Genomic DNA, 21,360 nt, shown 5'->3' with positions numbered 1-21,360 from the left:
GGCGACCCACGTACAGAAGAGATCCCCTTTGTAATTTGTTTTAAAAGAGACCCTCTTTCGTAAATTGTTTTTAAAAGCAACCCCTACAGTAAATTTGTCGAAGTCTTCACCCCTATCCTCTCTCACTCACGTCCATCAACACTCAATTTTCCAAAATGGCATGAAAGGCTCTGCTGACATGGTGAAACCTAGGTGATATGTTGTTCACTTATGCCATATACAACGTGGCTTGAATCACCATGAATACTTTCTGGACTAACTCAGATTTTTATTAAGTTTTCAAAAAACACCTCATTGTTAGGTCACTGCTATTATGGCGACATGGCTTTTGGTAAACAAAGCTTGTCTCATCATACCATTGCATTATACAAATTCCTTCTTGTGACACGCTGCCTTCCCTCCTACCCACGAAAAATTACACACACTATTCATAGTTTCATACATTTCAATTAAGAGTGTACTTGGTCCTAGTTTTCCATGTTCAGAGTGCTTATCCCACTTTTTTTTTATTATTAATAAGCATCATATCTAAATAAGAACCTATCACTGGGGTGCAGTCTTAACAAGTATCAGGTGCTTTTGTCTAAGAAAAAAAAACCTAACCGTTGTAGATTTTATGTTACAGAAGTTCTCTTGTTTAGTAACCTGTATAGCTTTTTATTTTTAATAACTTGATAGCTTTTTATTTTGAATATTATTTTAACTCGGAAAATATTAACTAATGCCTAAAGACCCAAGTTAAGGAATAAAAATAGATTTTTTTTTATTGGGAAGTATGATAGTATATTTTCCCATGATTTATAATGCAACTTTCAATGTTCAATTATTTTATTTATTTATTGATTTTTTAACCAGTGTACTGAGAGGACATTGATTAGCATGATCTTTCAAATTTTGTAATTTAAACTATTTTTTATCATTTAAAATAAAATTTAATTCATTAAAATTGGTTATCTTTTTATTGTTTTATTGTTTCATATATTAAGTAATTATGACTTAGGAAAAAAATGTTGATGAAAGTTATCTACGAGTTACTTAAATTAGAGTTGAGAAATAGTAAGGATGTGAAAGTTATTTAGTAAATTTTTAGAGTTACTTAAATAATGAAAAAAAGAATATACACGAGTGATGTGATGTATATAATATTGAAAAAATCTATTTAAGAAAAATCTCCCGAAAAAAAGTTACCAAGATGGGATAGGCGTGCTTAAAAGGATAACTCTAATGAAACAACTCTTATAAGTTTTTAAAAATAATTCAATTAAATGTAATTTTGATATGTATTTTGTTTATTTAATAATTTTAGTTTTTTATATTAAAATTGAGATATTTGATTCTTTTATTTAAAAAAAAATTATGATTTTAATTCTCTCATCTCAAAATAGATAAATTTAGTCATTTCATTTTTAAAAATTTTGTAATTTTAAAAAATTCATATTCTTATCAAACTTTTAATTTTATCTATGTTTTATTTCATTTCTTTTGATTCAATTAAACCATAAATTTAACATATTCATTTAAAGTATCATCAATAAATGATTTAATCAATTATTAAGTAAGAAATAAAATATAAACAAAATTAAATATTAAACTAAAATTATAGATTTTATAAAATATGGGATCAAATATTTATATTTTGAAATAAAAGAATCAAAATTATCAATTTTTTAAAATATGAGTAATAAATATCTCAATTTTAAAATAAAAAAATCAAAAATTACATATTAAATATTAAATAAAATATAGAGACCAAAGTTACATTTAAGTCAAAATAATTTTATATTATTTTTCACATTTATTTATTATATCATATATTTTTACTATTTCAAGGAACTTGATTAATTTTTTATTCTAATATATCAACTAAAAAAATTTAATCAGACTGCACTATTTATTCCATACAATTCCAAAAGCAAATAACTATGGTTATATATATATATATATATATATATATATATATATATATATATATACTACATCTCAGATTGTATTGCCCGTGAAACCCAATATTTATTCATGCGATTTCTGACCTTCCAAGTTCCAGCGGTTTCTAACACACATAAATTCAATTTAAATAATTATTCGTCCATTCTCATTCAAATTTACGAAACGTTGTTGTGGGTCACAGGTTCTTCAATCTTCACATAGCATACATCTCCTCCAATCCTACTCAGGAAATTGATTACATTTTCAGTTATTACCACCCCAAACTCGTCTCTCACTTTGCATTCAATTCAAGTCCATGAATAATAAGTTCAAATTGCCCCTCCGGAAATCAGAAGATTGCATTAAAAAGCATAGGCAAGTACTAACATACTATGCTATAAAGAACCAAAAGAAGATTGAAAATACCAGCAAAAAAACATTTCCTCCGGCAATCGGAAGATTGCATTAAAAAGCGTTGGCATTAACACTATTAACAAAATAAATAAACAACCAAAAGAAGGGGAAAAAAAAAACCAATTCATGGAAATTAAAATATCCCCTACACATTTTCTCCATAGACTCTAAACTAAAACTTTCCCTATATCCCAAACTGTGTTTCGTTCATCATTTGCCTGAACAAAAAACCAATGCAATGCAACACAAGAAAACCTTGTTTAATCACGTTTTCTTTCTTTCCCCCCAATTTGATTATTGGAGCAAATGTTTTGTGACTTGTGTGAGTCAGTGAGCTCCTCGATTCATCATCTCCTTGTACTGCCTCAGCGACTCCTGCCTCTGCAGCCTCATATCCGCATTGAACTTGTTGATGAACGCTTCCACTCGGCGGTTCAACTCGTCCTGACTCAGCGACGGCTCCTTCCTCAGCCTCGTCGACGCGTTCTTCTCCCTCCCCGCGAACGTCTCCGACTTCTTCATCAATTTGCCCCCTCCGTTCAAGTCCCGTAACGGCGTCTCCCTCTCCCACGTCTCCGCCTTCTTCAGATGCCGCGTTAACGGCATCGCTCTCCCCTCCGTTATCGTCCTCCACGTGCTCTCCAACGTCTCCTGCTTCTTCGCCTTCGCCACTCCCAACGCCACCACCTTCCCTCCTGCTACACCATAACCATACATCAATTCATATAACAATATTTTCTTCTCCTCTATTTATATCATTCTTTTTTTTTTGTTACATTTCAAACACTTTGCGGAGTTCTAATAAAATCCAATGCATTACTGCTGATACGATTGCATCTTCTTCTCTATTTATATCTAATCACTTCATTTATTACATCTCGTACTTTATAAATCAAAATTTATATATACTTTTATTAGAATTGAAATTTCATCTTACTACTATTCTACGGAATCATTTAATGAACTTATGTTTTGTTAAACATTTATTAAATCAGTTTCAGTTCTCCTTTTCTTATTCTGATTATTTTTCAATTTCAAATTTCAAAAAACAAATGAATGAATAGATAAATAAATAGTAATACAGTTGTAGTGACGATACCTTCGGGACTGGCTCTAACGGATTTCCGGTGGCTGAATCTGGCGGAAACCGGCGGTTTCAAGTTTTCATTTGCGAACGCGAAGTCCGAGGAGTCTTTCCTCTGCAGGCTTGGAGAGACAACGCCAACGGCTTCGTCGTCGTTGTTAACCGTCGCTTTCACCGGCGTGTTCTCGTCGTAAACGTAGCCGACAGAGCCGTTACCTTCCGTAACGGTGTCGTAGCTGAGAGTCGGTTTCGTTTCGTAGAGGTATTTCTCAGAGGCGACGGCGTTGTAGTCCGTTTGTACAGCGGCAGAGATGTTGACGGTTTCCGGAGCGAGGATCTGGACTGCGGCGGGTGGTAGGGCGTAGATGACGGGGTCGGAGGGGAGGAGGACGGTGGTATCCGGCGGAGAGTGGTGGTGGTTGTTGAGTTTGGAGGAAGCGACGATGGTGAGGATGATGAAGTTGAGAAGGATGTAGAGGTAAGGGGGAGTGAAGCACGTGAGGAGGAAGGTCCACACGTGAGGGGCTTGGTTGAGGAGGAAATGCGAGAGCAAAGGGAGTGTGAGTTTCAAACCCATTGCCATGGATAAAACCCCGGTGGAGATTAGAACCACTTTCATAGAAACATAACCCATTCTTTTCTTCTTTTTCTTTTGTTTTGTTCTGTTTTTTCTATCTCTGTAACGGGAACTTACCTTCTTCGCTTGGGTGTGTGTGTGATTGCTGGGAAGTTTAGGAGAAGAGAGAAAGGAGGCTATTTATATCTGTATTTGTGTGCGTTTGTGTGATGCGATGTGAACCGTTGGATCAAGTTGTGGGAAAGCATTGAACTTTTGACTAAAGTCTCATTCTATTAGTCCTCTAAACTCATATCATACTAGTACTATAGCTTTTTTGTATATAAAAACATTTTGTTGTGAAAAATTATTATTAGGCGTAAGCAAAATGTTGTACCATAGTTTTTTGTGTGAACAAAATGAAGCAACTTGAATATTATTGGAATATATTTGATTGTTAATAAAAGAAAGTAGTGATTATGATATAAGCAACGGCTAAAAAGAATATGACCGTTACAGCCGGAGCGGTAGGGATTGGCAGGTCTTACTGGGCTTTCCCACATGCCAGCGCAAAAGTCCACCGCCATACCGACCACTAATGGGAACCATTTTGACCACTTGACTCTCTCTCCCTCTCTCTTGAATGCAACACTCCAAGACTAAAATAATGCAATTAAATTAACCACATGTCCCAGTTTTTATTTTAACATAAAAACAAAAATTTTCCTTTACAAAATTAGAACATTGAAACAGGATCTGTTACTAGCAATTAATTTACTTTTAAGTTTCATTTTTATATACTTTAAAGGTTTTTACACGTTATCAACTAATTAAAAGATTATTATAGGTGAAAAATTAAATAATTATTATAAAAGCTTATAGGCATATTTTTTTTTATAATTATTGGACCTTATTCAATAAGATCCTAATTAAGTTGCTTATTTAAATGGGCTCTAAAGCACATAAGTCATATGAGTTTTTTTTTTTAATAAAAAAAGTCACATTCTTTTAAGTGGTCATCATATGATTTTAAATCTTGATTATTTATCTATGATTATATTTTTAAGATTTATTCATCTAATTTTCCTAATATAGAAAATATTTTCTTAGTGAATATATTTTGGGTAATTGATTAATGTAATATTTATTTGATATATATAAATTCATATTTAATGTTTTTTTTCAACATTAGGAAATAGCTTAATATGTTATTGTTAAAGATTTTCTAACATGATTCAATACATAATTAAGAATCCAAATTAATTGAAATCAAACTTAAAGTCTACTTTTACTTTCTTCATATATTATATTTACAATTATTAGTAATCTCTAAAACAAGCATATATCCTTTGATGGAGATTTCACATTAATTAAAGATATGATAAAAATGATATATATAAATATGTGATAATCTTCACCCCTATAAGTTAGTTTTTTGAATTGAGTTCAGTCCAAATTTAATTTTTGAGATGGTATAAGAGTTTGACGTTTAGTCTTATAAACTTACATTTGATATGTCCAATCTTAAGTTGTAAATATGTGCTTAGATTCCACATTGACTAACCAAAATAATGTATATATGTGAAGGGTAATATTAACCCTCACATCTTGAGCTACATTTTGGATTCAATCATCCATTTATTTGAGACTTAAATATAATCTATGTAGGTTTTGTCTATCCTAAGGACAATAAAATTATTCTTCATATATATGATCAAGAAATTAAATTCTTGTTGCCCTACTTAAGAAACTTAACTATCTACTAATTATATTCAGTATTGTTAGTTTTGTGTGATTTAAATTTTAATTAATCACACAAACACCTAATTTACATTGAGATTATAACTTTGATGATTATATTAAAGTATATATGTTTTCAAAGTTAGGTTTGTTTTCATTTATGGTTAAAATATACATAACGTAAAGTGAGAAGTTTTTTTTCCTCATGTAAATGGATTTATATATAGATCAATCAAGTTTTTTTTGAACATGCAATGTTCTTGACGATGAAAGTCATTCCTAATCTAACCCCTTACATTGAAAAGGTGCATGATGATCAGGAACTGACATGCATGATCTACTTTTACGGTCAAAACACGATAGATACGCATTGTGTTTCGTAAGTGATTCATAATAATCCTCCCTAATCGCCTACAATAGAAAAATAATTTTGCTACTTCACTCCCCAAAACAAGACACTAATCAACTTGATCGAATACGACGCATTTATAGACATTCATACACACATATGTGGCTGCATTTGATTTGGGTTGTGTGATATCATGCAAGCACCAACCTCAACTAAATAGTTGGAAATTTGGATTTGCCTTTAATTTATATAATAAAATGAGAGAACTCTAAGCTCTGAGTCTACGGGACCATGATCATATATGACTTATAATGCACCAAAGTCAGACATTGTTATCTATTGATTTGGCAACTTGAAAATGTGAACGAAGAAGATTTCAACAAATGTTAGACAGAATGGGCACGTAAAGACAATTAATGAAAAAAACTATGCATGAGCAGTGACTGAGAACATGACTGCTTGCACTTGTGGTTTCTTTTCAATGAGAATGGGTGATAATGTTATTCACACGACACTCATGTTTATAATGATCGATTTTGTTAACACCACTTCTTAATACTAATTAATGCTATTTTGTTTCTTTTAATTAAGTTGTTTATCTATTTTTAAAAGAATTTATTTTTATTTACTCCCTCTAATCTCATTTATAAGCAAAACAATCCATTATATCTCGGTCTCAAATATAAATAAATTTTAACTATTTTTATTTTATTTAATAAGACTATCTTAAAAAATATATTTTATTTAATAAAGGATTTATGGTTGATATCAAGATCTAACCAAAAATAGTTTTAAAAGATATTTTTAATTGAATTTAATACACTTAACTATTTTTTTAATAAGTTTGAATTTTTTTCCTTATAAATGAGATCGGAAGGGGTATCTATTTATTTAGAACTTTAAAACAAAAAAAAAAACTTCAACAAAAATTAGTAGTTAATTATTATATTCTTAATTATATCTTTATTTTTATGTAATTTTTAAATGTTTTAAACACTTATAATAATGGGAAAAACAATAATAAATGCTATATTAATTAGAAAGTTAATAGTAATAGTGTTAACATAAATAAAGACATCCATTATTGTTTCAATCAATGTCAATTTCTAAAGTTAGCTAGGTTAGGTTAGTTTTAAAGCTTGACATTGTTTGATTCATAATTATGTTTTATCTTTTCTCATGATGGATGAGTCTATATATAAGAGAATACTATTAAAATTAGAAAAATATTTTTTTGGATAATCTTGAGTTGTCTATCATTTGAGAGAAATGAAAAGAAGAAAGATAAATTATTAATTTGTTTGGTGTAATGTGATAAAAAAAGAGTGATAAAAAGAAAAAAAATTATTGATAAAATATTTAAAATTTTTAATTACCAAAATATAATCACTTTTAAAATCATGTTTAATAAAATATTTTAGTAATTTATAAACTATTTTGCCTAACTTATAAACTAGTTTCATCAAAAGGTCAAGTAATTGTAGTCTCGGGATAAACATTCGGCTTAAAATCTAGAAGGTCCAATTATATGGTTTATTCTCTGTAATTTTTTAAACAAAAAAAACACACACACACATAATATTAGAGTTATAGAAATAAAAAAAAAATATTATACTCTTACATCCTTAACATAGGAATAATGTCAACAATATATACGGATATATTTAAAATTATGATAAAAAATATTTTACTAGCTTATTGAAAAAACTTTTATGCACGCTCACATGCATTAACAATTATGTGTAGTTATAATAGGTGACACCTTTGATGTGCTACTTCACATATGACCTAATCATTAATCAAAATGTATGATAAATGTTTTAGTTTTTGAAGAAAATTTTGACGGCAACGGGAGCTGGTGAACTATTTCACCTAAAACTATGGCGTATAATGTCAGATATGCTCATATATATGCATATCAATGAAACTAAAACATAAATATAAAGAAATATAAGACTTTAAAGAAATCAAATCAACTTAAAATTTATCTGTTGCTAGTAGTATTATTTCACTTTGTTATCGTCCAAGTCCAAGAAGAGGAGTAGCCATGGATTACGTGGTCATATTTTGTTGGGGAATGATGATATATATTAGCTTGTGTGGAGTACTGTGGCATTGGTCAATTAGATGGCACCGTCAAGCTGTTAGATACGTGACACGTTAAACCAACTTCAAAACTCACCTCAACATGCCCAATACGACTAATATATATATAATCTACTGTATAAAGTTCTGCACTTTAGTCCCACCCTGGTTTGCCAATTTTATGTGGATTGTGGATTTTTTTTATTTATTAAAATTCTCTCTTTTGTTTTGTTTTTTTTTATAAAAAAAAATAGGACCACACGTTGAAAATCAATTTAATTGGGAAACTCTGTGGCTCATGCCAAGGGCATGGGCACATTTATTGGCCATTTAACATGACTGTAGTTGGAAAGGTATTTTTTTTATTTATTTATAATGTGGTTGGAAGGTATTTATTGTGTAAGATGAGATCGACACGAATGTAAAATAAAATAAAAATTAAGAAAATATCATAAATGCTGTAAATACTACATTGCTATAAAGTCGTATAAATTAAATCAATTAAATTAAAATTTTCTCGTTTGATCTCAGAATAGCCATTCACCAAAGAAAGTACATTTTAAACATCAATAATAGAAATGAAAAATCATTTTTTTTCTAACAATTCAGATTAAATTATGTAAAAAAAACAATTCAGATTAAATATTATACTTTTAATTGCATTTTTTATTTTATTTATTTCTAAGCAAGTGCCAAAACACTGGTTGTTAGCTAGAGTAACAGTTAACTGAATTTTTATGTTAGTAGTAGTAATTAGTAAACTTTATTGTGGATACAACATATTAAAACCCGTACTATCCTAAACAAGAGATGAGAATGAGAGACATTATGGTTGTGGTATTTAAATGAAAAAGGAAAGATTATGTACACAAAAGAAAAGTAATATGTCCAGTACTGGGAGGTGACTGGTCGAGAAAAACGACACTAGGTGTTGGACGAGAATATTGTTCTGGGCGGGGATAGATAATGAGACATTGTGTGGTTTCCATGAATTTTTTAACCAGCACTTTTTGTGCTTTTAATGAAATGATATTTCTGATAAAAAAATAAAAATAAAATATGTCCAGTATTGTCTTTGTTTCATATATATCGAGTATCGACTGTGTGCATGTCTTGTTGCTGGAAGACCGTATTAAGGGAGAAATTATTATATACTCTGGAATTACTTGTGATCGTATAGTTAATATATGTTTATGTAATATGTATTTGAGTTTTTTAATTTATAAAAAAATTAATAATACTCAACCTTGTATCATCTATTATGTAAAAGTTGATTTTTTTTTAAAGGATGTAAAGTTTAATTAGGACTATGATAAATTGATAATACTGTATTTTATATAATAATAATTTAATTTTTCATAACAGCAGCCTTATGTCTCATTGTTTTTGCAGCTGCACCATATAACAACTTTTCTGAAACACTAGTTTTTGCACCGTTTAATGCCATCAACTTCGGCATTGATCTAATCGAAAGATCAATTGGCTGAAAGGGAACTTCCTCAAGCTCTGCAAATTTTTGCTTAGAGATACTGTGCATTAGAAAATGCGTTTTCTGGAAAGAGTGAGAATCACCAAGTTAGTTCTTTATGAATTATATATAAAGAATTTTTCTTGCTCTTTATGCATTTATTTATACATTCTTGCATTGTGTTTCACATCAATCGTTGAAGCGGTCTCCCGGACCCCAAGAAGTGTTTCATCTTCATCGATGCTTAATTAAATTCCCATGCTTATCTATACATATCAATTCATATTTATAAAACTTTTATTTCTGTTATCTTGTCATATACTACAAATAGAAATCAATTGGCATGTGTATTCTTTGTATAAAACCAAGAAAAAAAAATCATCCATTACGTATAATTTTTAAGATAATTATAATAGAAATGAAATAAACAATCTTGATTTTTTTATTCAAATATAATTATCTTGATAACGTATAATTGGATAATTATTATACTTATAATGTGAATGTATATGTATTATTTGTTCATACAAATATCACCTCCTGAACGCACTTTTTGTCATTTTATTCATCAACACTGTTCTATTATCCATATAAATGTGAGAGAAAAAAGGTGACAGACTCAAATTTTGGATGGTGCATTTCGAGACGATATATTTCTTATCTTACATCAGAAAATATAATTATAATAATAATAACAGAATGAGAATAAAATTAAAGATAGCAAGCCTTTTAATTCTTGCAAATACTTGACGTTTAATATTTTATTTACACAATTATTTAATTATATAAATTAAAATTATTTTATTATACTCGTTTAATAAATCAAATTAATATGAAAATATAAAATAGCATATACTTTTATTTAAATTTAAAGATAATATTATAATTAAAACAATAGCATGTTAAAGATAATATAATATATTAGAACTTAAAATTAAAATAAATTTAGTTTGAACTTAACAACGGCAGTAATAATAATAATACAATATAATTTATTTTTTTATGAAAATTATTATAATTTAAAATAAAATTTGTTTAATTTGAATTTAAATATAATAACTTACTCATAAGAATGACAATCAAAATTTTAAAACAATGTAAAATCTTAAAGAATGCTTTTTTCTTACAAGTTGTTTGTGAAATCGCTAAATAATTAGGAGTGAGATCTTAGTCTCTAAAATAACTACTAAAAATTATTATGTTTTTATTTTTAAATCACGAGTACTCGTAAAATATATTGGTAAAAAAAATTATACTCCCAACTATTATGAAAGTCAAGAAATGTATCATAAATGATAATTTCTAATGGAATGCTAGACCAAACGATCGAATGTTTATTCCATCACACTTTTAGAATGAAATTTACATGGTATGATGATAGACCACTTCTACCAAGGGAAACACCTTTATGCTTCCCATATTGAAAAACTTTTAGGAGACGTTGAATGCCGATTAAAATGATCTGATGGTCAACTTGAGAGTAGCTAATTAAGGGGTTTATCTGTTAATGATGATAGTTAAGATACAAATTAATGTTTAATTATTTTCCACATGTATCAAAACTTATATAAATATACTTCTAATATGTGCAGCGGTGAGCGACAGCGTTTTTCCTATTTTTCAATCTCTCTGGTTTTGGTGATAGCCATTGGTGCCAAGTATTTTCCATCTAAGTTTGTTGTGTATTGCTTTCGCATTTTCCTCATTGCGGTTTGATTAATGGGTGATTGATGGTGGTGGAGGTGAAACCACACAACAAAGGTTAAGGAAAAAAGGCTTTACACACTGGTTGTAATAGCCAATTTGAATTTACTGTAGATGAGTCATGTGACGAAATCAGATTTGGTATCAAGTACTATTTAAGGAAGTAGATGTATTTTTTTATGATTGTAGACTGAATTGCGAAACATTAATTTGCTGCTATTGTATGGGTCGTAGGACAGAACTGCATGTGGATCAGAAGGAATTGAAAATGAAACGGAAGAAGGCAAAATTGTGGAAGTTGAAAATGATGAAGATTATAGTGAGGCAGAAGATATGATTGTCAAGGAAGGTTTTCTTGAAGATAATGTGGTGAATCTTTTACACGTGAAAAACAATTTTCTATCTTAACTAACATCGTTATCAGATAAACCACACTTAAATAACTACTCTCAAATTCATCGTCAAATCATTTTAATTTGGGATGGAGAAGTATGTCTCCCACAGCGTCATGATGATATACCAAACATCAAAACTACCTCGGCATTGACTGCTGTAACAAACGATATAGAAGAGTAATGAAAAAAAGAGATATAGAAGCAAAGGAAGGAATATCAATATATAATAAATATCACTAATTTTATTGTGCATAAATAAATAGTGAATACAACTACGGATACAAATGAAGCAATCACCTGAAATGAACGAGAAAAAACCTGAACTAGCTCTACAAATGGATTACACCACAAGGACAGGTCAAGGGAAAAATGAGAAAAGAAAGCGCACCTGCTGTAATTTTAACTAATCTTCTATGGTAGTATATGACATAGCTGGCATTGCCCAACAAAAAAGATCAATCACTGTTTCATAAACATTCCCTGTGTTAAGGAGGAAAAATCATAATCCTTCGCAGACTGTGAAGTGGTAGATGACACTGCAGGAGCTCCTGACTGAGGTTTACTCACTCCCATTGTCATACCGTTAACTGGAGGAGGAACTTGTCCCATACCATAGAAACTGCATCAAAGGTCAACTCGGTCAACAAAAATAAAAAAAGGAGGGTTATTGACAGCAAATGCATTAAACTTGAAGCAAGTTGGAATGTAATAAGACGCAATGACATAAAGGGAAAATGTGATTAATTTTTCAAGCCTAATGGCACCACCCTCAGTTACAAAATGAAAATTCTAGATGGACAGAGGATGTATCTTCCACAGTCAAAGTGGTTGGAATGGAAACAGAACCCTCAAAAATAGCCTTTTGGTACAACAGTCTACAGTCTAATTTGTTCTGGCGGGTGGGACCAAAGTGGATTGGAACCAATTATCATCCTAGGATTATTCAGAATTCTAGGGATCGACATCAGGTAATATTTGAGTAAAAAATTTCTACATCCAAACAGACTAATTTGATGTTAAGCATGCAAACTAATGACATACCTGGATGGTGGATATTGAACAGAACTCCCTGCAAAATGTGCTGGGGTCATGTTCCTAGTCTGACCCTGAAAGCGGAGAAACAAGTTAGTCGCTGGACAAAACTAAGCATTCATCAACATTTGGATTACTTCAGTCCTTACCTGCACAAGTTTTTGCAACTCTCCCTGACCACCCATGGGCATTACTCCAGGAATTGAATAGCCAGTAGCTGGCCAACTTTGGATAGGAACATTGGGTCTAGGTTGTTGTATGCTAGCAGGATACCTAGGATCCCCACCAGAAGATTTAGCTGCAGAAGCCATTAGAAGAGACTGTTGCTGTGCTAGCATGGCAAGCTGCTGTTGATGCATAGAAAATGGAGACACCATATTGCCCTGCAGAGTGCAGATATCCAAATCACTGGTCAGGTAAAAGCATTTCAAATACCAGAGAGAAAGCATCTGATGATAAAGTGCAACTAATTAATTCCTGTTGTCAATTAATAATAGAAGAATTTATATATTCAATAAATAAGACTAAGCAAACCTACAGAAGAATTGGCTAGTACCTTCTCAAAGAGGCTCATGATATCATTTTTCACATCTTTCTGTGGTTTTTCTGGAGTCAAACTTGGTGTCACAGGATGTAAATCTTTGAAAAGATCCTCAATTCCAGATGCAGAACCTGGAGTACTATCAGCTGCTTTCAGGGGACTAGTCTTCTCAGCTGTTGACACCTCTGCAGCAGCTGAAACAGTTATAGCAACAAAATTACAACCCAAGTTCTACCCAAAATAATGGAAGCAACTTCAAATCTTCCAAAACAATCTAGCAACACTTTCAATTGAGTTTTCATAGTGCAATTTTTTTTTATAAGGACACAAACATACACTGGAAACCTGCCCAGTGATTATCATCAGTAGTTGTACCAGCTGCCTCAGAGCCATTTTCATTGGGGCCATCCATAGACAACATGTTGAAAAGGTCTGTGGCATAGTCAACTTTAGGAGGGTTATTTTTAACTGTGTCTGTAGCCTGCTTTGATGTTTCAGCTAGTGGTTGGGGAGCTTGTGGTTGTGGTGCTACTGATTCCACTTTCTCCACATGCTGAGGTTTGGTAATAGGAGTTACCTGTTCATAAATGGATTATTTTATACCACTATAAACAATAATAATTCTGAAATTTAAAGAAGAGCAAGGAGATAATTTATTTATTTTTATACTAAAAAGGGGGAATAATCTATGCTAAGCTCTAAAAGCAAAATTAATCATTTTATTGCAAATATGCAAATTCTTTGTATAACAGTAGTAACTCATGAAACTAATTGCAGAAGAACAGACATAAGTGCAATAGCACATGTAGGGGCAACAAAAGATGTCAAACAAAAAAAATGTCCACAAAACAGTAATAAAACAAAGGGGGGAAAAGAGATTACCTGCTCAGGTGCTCTGGGAGGAGCAGGAACATTAATTCTTGCGGCAGGAATTGCAGTTGATGGTTGGATTTTCTTCCTTTCCTCAAATTTATTTTCAGAAACAGCGGCATAACCACTTCTCTCCACAGGCCTCTGCCAATGTGAAGGACTTTTCTCTTCCCGAAATCCAGAAGGTGTTTTTGAATTCCCATCTCTTGGAACCCATCTCTTTTCATCATACCTTTAAAGTTTAAATATATACAATGATTGAAACTAGGTGCACAAAACAAATAGCATACACTTCAAACAGTACAAAGATAAAAATTTAGCATGATTCAAGGAGTTTATCATAGACATACTTTGCACGAATGAAATTCTCAATTCCAACTCTATCATAATTTGGAGGTAATTCTGCTTCCCAGAAACAATTTGCTTTCTCGTTTCCCATTGCTGTACAGGATCAAAACAATACAGGAGTTATTACATAATTAATGCACATCAGACAAATTCAAAATAACAACAAACTCATGACCATTCAAATTTTCTTACATTGAATGAATGCAACTTGCTCTGGAAGCCAAGTGTCCAGGGTTGCAGAACGAACCTGCAAGGAAAGTCATAAGTAAATATACAAGATTGGCATAAGTGGTTAAGAAAGTCCTTAGAATAGATACTTCATAATTTCTACATTTCAGACTTAGGAGACATTTTTCAGTTATTCCTGCATCACATTCAGTCAGTACTATTACATGAATTTTTAATGGAAAAGTAACAAATCAAATTGAAAACTTAGTCAACCAAATTTATCAGCCTAACACTTTTCAGAATAAGAAAAAGATTTCAATTTCCATTTAAGGAAGGAACTATTGATGATACTTGTTCAGATTCTTCGAAAACCTTTTGTTTGTCATCACTCATTACTAGCAAGGGTGTTAAATTAACCCATACACTAAATGCAGTATTTTTCAGAATGAAACATTCAATTAGCCACATTAAAATTGCTACAACACATGCAAAGCACATAAACATACTATATTATCAAATTGAAAGTTCCTATTTCCACAAGCCAATATAATATACATTTTCCCTCCCAGATTTTTTTATAGATATAACTAAAACCTTTTTAGTATCAGGCTATCAGCTATTCAGCTGTATAACAGAAGCCACAGATCTTAATCGCTTATATTTGTATATTCACTGTTATACAGACTGATCATGCCAAGGAACATAACATCACCTTTGATATATGTACCCCCAAACTTCGATGTATTCCTGAACACTGCATGCATATAAAGATGCCAAGATTTACACTAGCCCATCTTGGACCTCTGCAAAGTAAATTATCATAAAAAGTTGAGTCAACAACAATAATAATAACAACTATATATCCAGAAAATGCATAATATAGAGACAGTCCACATTGCATGAACCAAGTAGCATCTCTTTGCTTGATTTGTTACTGACATAAAATCCAGATAAAATCATTCAGATCCAGCCAAATACATACTTAGCTTTGCAGTCAGCACATTCCCTATTCTCTGGTAATTTAAGAAGTCCTTCCAGTATCTGCACATTTAGAGTAAAGAAAGAAACAATGTAAAGAGAAGGAAAGCAAAAAATGAGACTAGTCTATAACACAAACACATTAAGTTTGTTTTTTTTTTTTTCACTCAAAACATAAGCTGAATAAAACACCATAAATTTTTTAAACCCCAATGTCTATTCATTTCTCAAGATCAGTATATAAGATGACTCAAATCCACCTCTTCAGTCCAGACAGATTAAATCCTCCTTAGAATTAAAAATCTACAACTACTCAAGAAAACCACTAAAAATACCTAAATTATATTTTTTGGACTGTTCTTTATAATAAGGACAGAGATTTTGAAGAATCACATCAGCCAAGCTTCTATTAGCTTCATACTCTTTCATTGAGCAAGTAAATAGCACTAACACACCTCTAAAAGGAAATATCAAAACTAAGCGAGCATCAGAAAAAAAAAGGATCCAAACTACCGAACCACAATATTCCGATTGATTAATCCCCAAAAATACCGAAACACGAAAGATCGATGAACCTACCAGCCATCAGTAACTGAACATCATAACAATCAAAACTAACCAACCAATCACTCATTCAGTCATTTGTCTGCAACATCGCTAATTACGCCATATACATTCGCAATAAAACAGATAGAATCGAAACTTTCTCACTTTCAAAATTTCGCGATATGCATATCGGACAGCGACGGATTCAAATCCAAGAACAAGTTCCGATTAATGATCCGAGGCAATTATTTAATCAGCGAATGCAGGATTCACAAATCGAAATTGAAATAATAATAAAAAGAAAAAGCACGAAGAGAGAAACCTTCTTGTGCTTGGCGTTGAGCTCTTTGGAAACGTTGGCCTTGCTGTTCATGGTGGAAGAAGCTTTTAGAAGACCAACGAAAAACGAATCGGAGAGAGAGGAAAGACGAAGATCCAAGGTCAATTTAGTCTTTTCGCGCTCCTTCCTCTCTCTCTCTGTCAATCTTCTTCCTTCTCCCACTAAAACTACACTTCTCGTCTCCGATTATTAATATGCGACCAAAAAGTGAAAATACGAAGAAGAAAACGTCGCCACTGAGACGCACTCCTTGACTTTCTTTTATTATATTATATGCGTTTTCCCTATATTTTCTCTATATGTTTTTCGGCCCACACGCTTCTATAGTTTTTTTGTCACCTACGCATATTTATTTTATTTTTATGTATTTTGATTATGACATTTATGTCATGAATTAATTTGTATAATTTATTGGCTTTTATGAAAGAGAAAGAAGAGTGACCTTTCCCTTTACTGAAAAAATGCACAAGTTTTGGTTCTTACCCATTTGGAATGAAATCAGAAGTGAGGAAACAATATTTTTCAATGTAAACAAGGAGATCTTTCTGGTGTTGAACATTTTGTGTTCTTTCCTTATGTTTAGAAGTTTGGTTGTATTTTTCTATTTGACTTATACGGATGATTACCATTATTTCGGTATGAAAACAAAAATATCATTGCCTAAACTTCCTGTAAATTTTGAAATATGTACAGGGATTTCAACAATTTCTTTTTTTTTTTTTTTGCAACAACAATTTCTTTTCTTAACTACTTACTCCCGGCATCAGGAAATACTAATGTATTTTGTGATATAATATGGAAAATAAAAACAAATATAAAAGTTGTAGATATAAAAATTACAAGTACTTACACGAATTCACATGAAATTAAATTGCTAAATTACGAATATGAACAAGTAAATCATGGTATTAAATTTTCTCTAATATTAAAATAGATGATACTTTATATTTTTTTAATCACTGTAATTAAAAGTTATGACTTTTTATAGGAGTATTCTCACAAGTTTTATATCTTTGAATTTATTATGAATTTTTTTGTTCAAAATTTAGATATATTTAAAATTTCTCTCATCCTCTCCAAAGATGTATTTTGTGATATAATATGGATTTGACTCAATAAAAAAATGATATTTCATATAGGTTTAGTGCAATAGACCCAATCAAGATAATATTAGTGGTCAAGAAACAAACATCTTGACAAAATCTTTTTTTTTTCAGGATCGGAACGGACCTTGAAACACAATTGATTATCAACTTAGGTTAATATCTTATTCTGGATCACTTGACAAATTTACTTCAACTCATGTTACAAGAAAAATCATTAACCAATTTTATGAGGTATTGCCTTTTTAGAAAACTCTCTGTGCTTATCGCATAAAGCCTTATAAGAAAATCACTTGACAAACTTTGAGCTTTGATCCTAATCGAAACAAGAGGCATCCAATCTTAGATATGACCACATACAACTACTTACCCACCAAAGTTAGTAACTTTGCCACATATTTTAGGGTAAAACACCCCTCGCCTAATAAATACAAAAGATTTTGTGCATGTTTGATTTCGGTTAAAAGAGTTTAAAAGTATACTTGTTTTCAAACCAACAAGTTTTTCGTTCTTCATTTTGTGCATTGAAATTTGTTATTGTACATTAAAATCCAAAAAAATATTTTTTTTCAACTTTAATCTAAACATAAATATAGCTTATGTCCTTCACCTAGGTATGATCTAATGTTCAATTTGTGTTGTAACTTATGCCAAAGTTACTTTCTAACTTAGGTCTTCGGATCCTTGTAATGGTTAGTATTGTTCCACACTCTTTTTTTTTCGCCAAATGGATTGGGACAAAAAGTCCCCTATTCCACACTCATACGTGCTCTCCCATTCTTCACTCGTGTAAACTAACAATTAAGAGTATGCATATAAGAAGTTGAGACAATTTCATTTTAATACCCACTTGATGCAAATTTTTGAAAGGATTATTTATTTTAACAAGAGTTAGACTCAATCAAGACTTGATAATATATGGCGACAAGACCAAATCGTCCTATTTAATTAACATATATAATACATCAATATTAATATTATTTATAATTAAATGTAAAATAAAATAAGTATAAACCCCACACAATATATCATTGGAGATGGATAATAAGCTTTAAATATGATTAATTTTCAAATTGAAGATTATTCTCCTAATCAGTCTAAAGAATTAAAATTTGTAAAAATACCTTGAAGTTTCACCGAAAAGTCAAATGTCCTAATCACTAGTTATAAAAAATTAAAAAAATAAGATTTACTTTATATGTATATATAAATAATTAATATCAAAATAAATATTCTTTTTGGAAAACAATATCAAAATAAATATAATATCATATTATACGAATATTATTTATTAAATACTTTTTATACAATTAATATTCAAAATTAAGAATATAACTAAAATACATTGTATTTTAATTATGAAAAATGTCACATATGATAAATGTTTGTGATATACTGTACTTATAATACACTCATCCTTTTAAAAAAATAATAATACACTCCTGCTGGTGGACCTATTTTTATATTAAAGCCGAATGACTTGGATAAAGCCCTCTCATGCGGTTGGACCTATTTTTCTAAACAAATATGAAAAATATCAGTGATATACTCTTATACTCTCTATCATTAATTAAAATTTATTTATATTTACAAAAATAAGTATAGGTTCACCTAATAACGAGTATTGGCTTTGAGTAGACGTGGATCCAGTATGTCGTACGTCCCAGCGTCAAGCTAAACATGCAGACTAAATATATGAATATTCACTTAAAATCACGTTAGCTAACGTGATTTTAGATAACTCAAATTTGAAACCAAGGTAAGTTTGGAGTGCTTTAAATCATGTTTGGAAACAGTTAAAATAGAAGAATTTCATTTGAGATGTGGAGTTATAATTATTGGCTTATACTAAATGTGAATATTTTTTTTTTTTATCTGTACTCGAAATCATAAGACTGAATTGACAAAAGGAGGAATGAGGATTGCTAAGAGTAAAGACACCCGAAAAAAGATATGAATCCATTAGTCCAACTAATAGCGAGTGGAATGGGATAAAAGCCACTTAAATGGCCATGTGACATCTATTTGGCTCGCTTCTCTTGGCGTGTTCTGCGCTCTCTGTTTTTATTTGCCTATGTATATTATAGACTATATGCTACTTGATTGCTTTTTATTAATAGGGATGGCAAGAAAGAAACCATTGTTTAACTATTGCTAATCAAGTTATTATAATTGGTTTCTGTCATTCCTACATCTAATCATTTATTTTAATCATAGCTGTAAAGAAAGATTAATTATTTCGGGCAATGTTTATTTGTTCGCCTTTTTAATTTTGTTTGTTTTTTAAAGACTACTTTCTGTTTCTCTTCATCTAAAAAGAATCAAGACACCATATAATTTTAATCCAATATCACATACATGGATATTAAGTTTTTAATTTATAGTAAATTTTACATTATTGTATTTTTGAATATATTTATTTATTATTTTTTTAATTTTACAAAATTATGTGTATTTGAATATGCACGCACATGTGAATATATATTATTACATTATCTATAATTTAATGTAATTTGTAACACGGAAAAATGTTCTTTATATAAAAATATCTGGCGTATCAGAAAATCGTTTTTTAGTGATGGTCAATTTATAATAGTTTACATCATACATGCATCTTTCGATAATCAAGTGCACTAACACAATTACATGAACCTGTTTTTTGCTGCAGGAGCAGGACTGGTGAAGCTTCAAAGACTTGCATAGTTGCATATATGAAGATGTATTACAAGTGATGTGGGAAATGTTACAAAGAATAAAAAGCGAAGTTATAGAAAAGCACCATAAGCGCGAGCAATTTCCATTTTGGAGGATCTATGTATGGCTTAACCATAGTGAAATTTAATCAGAATCTGTAAATCAAACGTAAAACTTGTTAAGTGTACAAATATAACTGCTACTGATATATTGCAGTATGCAACTGGCAAGCCATCATCGCCGGCACTGTGGAGGCATGATTCTTGGCTACTAAAACTAAATGCATTATCACTATGATGACAAAATCCTGAGGTTTCTCTTTTACAACTGAAACTCTACTATCGACTATCGTATGAGAGCACTATGTAAATATGCCAAGAGTTTGTCAAAAGTCACACCCAAGAGCTTTTGGGGAATAGCTACCGTTTCATTAAACGCAAAACAAGTAGATTTCACTTGTCACTGACATTGAAACAGCATAGTAAACCCTGAAGATTATAGTAATTAACCATGGTCACTGTTAGTAACAAGCAACATAGTGTTTTAATATTATTATTATCTGAAGTTTTGTCAGTATGCCCAAGTAAAAGAGAAGTCAAGCAGTTAAAAACATCATTTCATTTCCATAATAATCATACCATATTTTTTCATCTTCATTTTCCTCAACCATACTTTACATATCCCATGCATCTACATTCTTTCTCTTCCCATTGGCAATTCCATCCTTGTGTCTTTCTCTCTATTTCTATTAATGTCATTGTTCTGTAATAAGCAACTGTTTTCCTCCCCAGCAAGTGAATGTTCCCACAATTTCTCACCACACTTCCTCTCCTTAACCAAAACCTGATCACAGTTTTCCATAGGAAATTGTGGAAGCCATCTTGGTATGTGAGGTTTCACTTGCCTAAAGAAGCATATTGATGTACCAGAATCAATGGTTACTTCAGAAACATTTTTGCTACTTGAGCATCATTTACTCCTACTAGACCCCTCTTTTTGCTTTTTTATATGGCTTTTGT

General features: G+C 30.9%; 2 protein-coding genes across 4 annotated transcripts; both read right to left on the bottom strand.

Moving 5' to 3' along the window:
• Window positions 1–2,349: 2,349 nt before the first annotated feature.
• Window positions 2,350–4,265, bottom strand: LOC100818795 (uncharacterized). 2 transcript variants are annotated; one of them, XM_003541810.5, is made up of 2 exons: window positions 3,440–4,265; window positions 2,350–3,035 (listed from the first exon to the last, which is right to left on the bottom strand). In XM_003541810.5, exons 1-2 carry the CDS (start codon window positions 4,056–4,058, stop codon window positions 2,668–2,670), a joined length of 987 nt encoding a protein of 328 aa, XP_003541858.1. In that variant the 5' UTR covers window positions 4,059–4,265; the 3' UTR covers window positions 2,350–2,667. The 2 variants fall into 2 exon arrangements, with proteins under 2 accessions (XP_003541858.1, XP_006594794.1); XM_006594731.4 differs by having other exon boundaries at window positions 2,350–3,038; window positions 3,440–4,172.
• Window positions 4,266–11,943: 7,678 nt separating this feature from the next.
• Window positions 11,944–16,810, bottom strand: LOC100789910 (ADP-ribosylation factor GTPase-activating protein AGD5). Of its 2 annotated transcripts, none has more exons than XM_006594730.4 (11): window positions 16,527–16,810; window positions 15,663–15,721; window positions 15,393–15,483; window positions 14,705–14,759; window positions 14,515–14,605; window positions 14,177–14,396; window positions 13,670–13,871; window positions 13,310–13,488; window positions 12,903–13,136; window positions 12,763–12,827; window positions 11,944–12,340 (listed from the first exon to the last, which is right to left on the bottom strand). In XM_006594730.4, exons 1-11 carry the CDS (start codon window positions 16,575–16,577, stop codon window positions 12,181–12,183), a joined length of 1,407 nt encoding a protein of 468 aa, XP_006594793.1. In that variant the 5' UTR covers window positions 16,578–16,810; the 3' UTR covers window positions 11,944–12,180. The 2 variants fall into 2 exon arrangements, with proteins under 2 accessions (XP_006594793.1, XP_003543266.1); XM_003543218.4 differs by having other exon boundaries at window positions 13,631–13,871; window positions 16,527–16,808.
• Window positions 16,811–21,360: the final 4,550 nt, after the last annotated feature.

The sequence above is a fragment of the Glycine max genome, chromosome 13 (genome assembly GCF_000004515.6).
Source record: "Glycine max cultivar Williams 82 chromosome 13, Glycine_max_v4.0, whole genome shotgun sequence".
Taxonomy (NCBI): domain Eukaryota; kingdom Viridiplantae; phylum Streptophyta; class Magnoliopsida; order Fabales; family Fabaceae; genus Glycine; species Glycine max.
This window is presented reverse-complemented; position numbering and strand designations above follow the sequence as displayed.

Bases quoted from the DNA above. Each gene is read 5' to 3' on its own strand.
- LOC100818795 (XM_006594731.4), bottom strand. From the start codon at position 4,058: ATGGGTTATGTTTCTATGAAAGTGGTTCTAATCTCCACCGGGGTTTTA. The intron at 3,039-3,439 runs GTATCGTCACTA...GTTATGGTGTAG, and splicing joins CGTTAGAGCCAGTCCCGAAG to CAGGAGGGAAGGTGGTGGCG.
- LOC100789910 (XM_003543218.4), bottom strand. From the start codon at position 16,577: ATGAACAGCAAGGCCAACGTTTCCAAAGAGCTCAACGCCAAGCACAAG. The intron at 14,606-14,704 runs GTAAGAAAATTT...GATCCTGTACAG, and splicing joins GCAAGTTGCATTCATTCAAT to CAATGGGAAACGAGAAAGCA. The intron at 12,828-12,902 runs GTAAGGACTGAA...CTCCGCTTTCAG, and splicing joins AGTTGCAAAAACTTGTGCAG to GGTCAGACTAGGAACATGAC.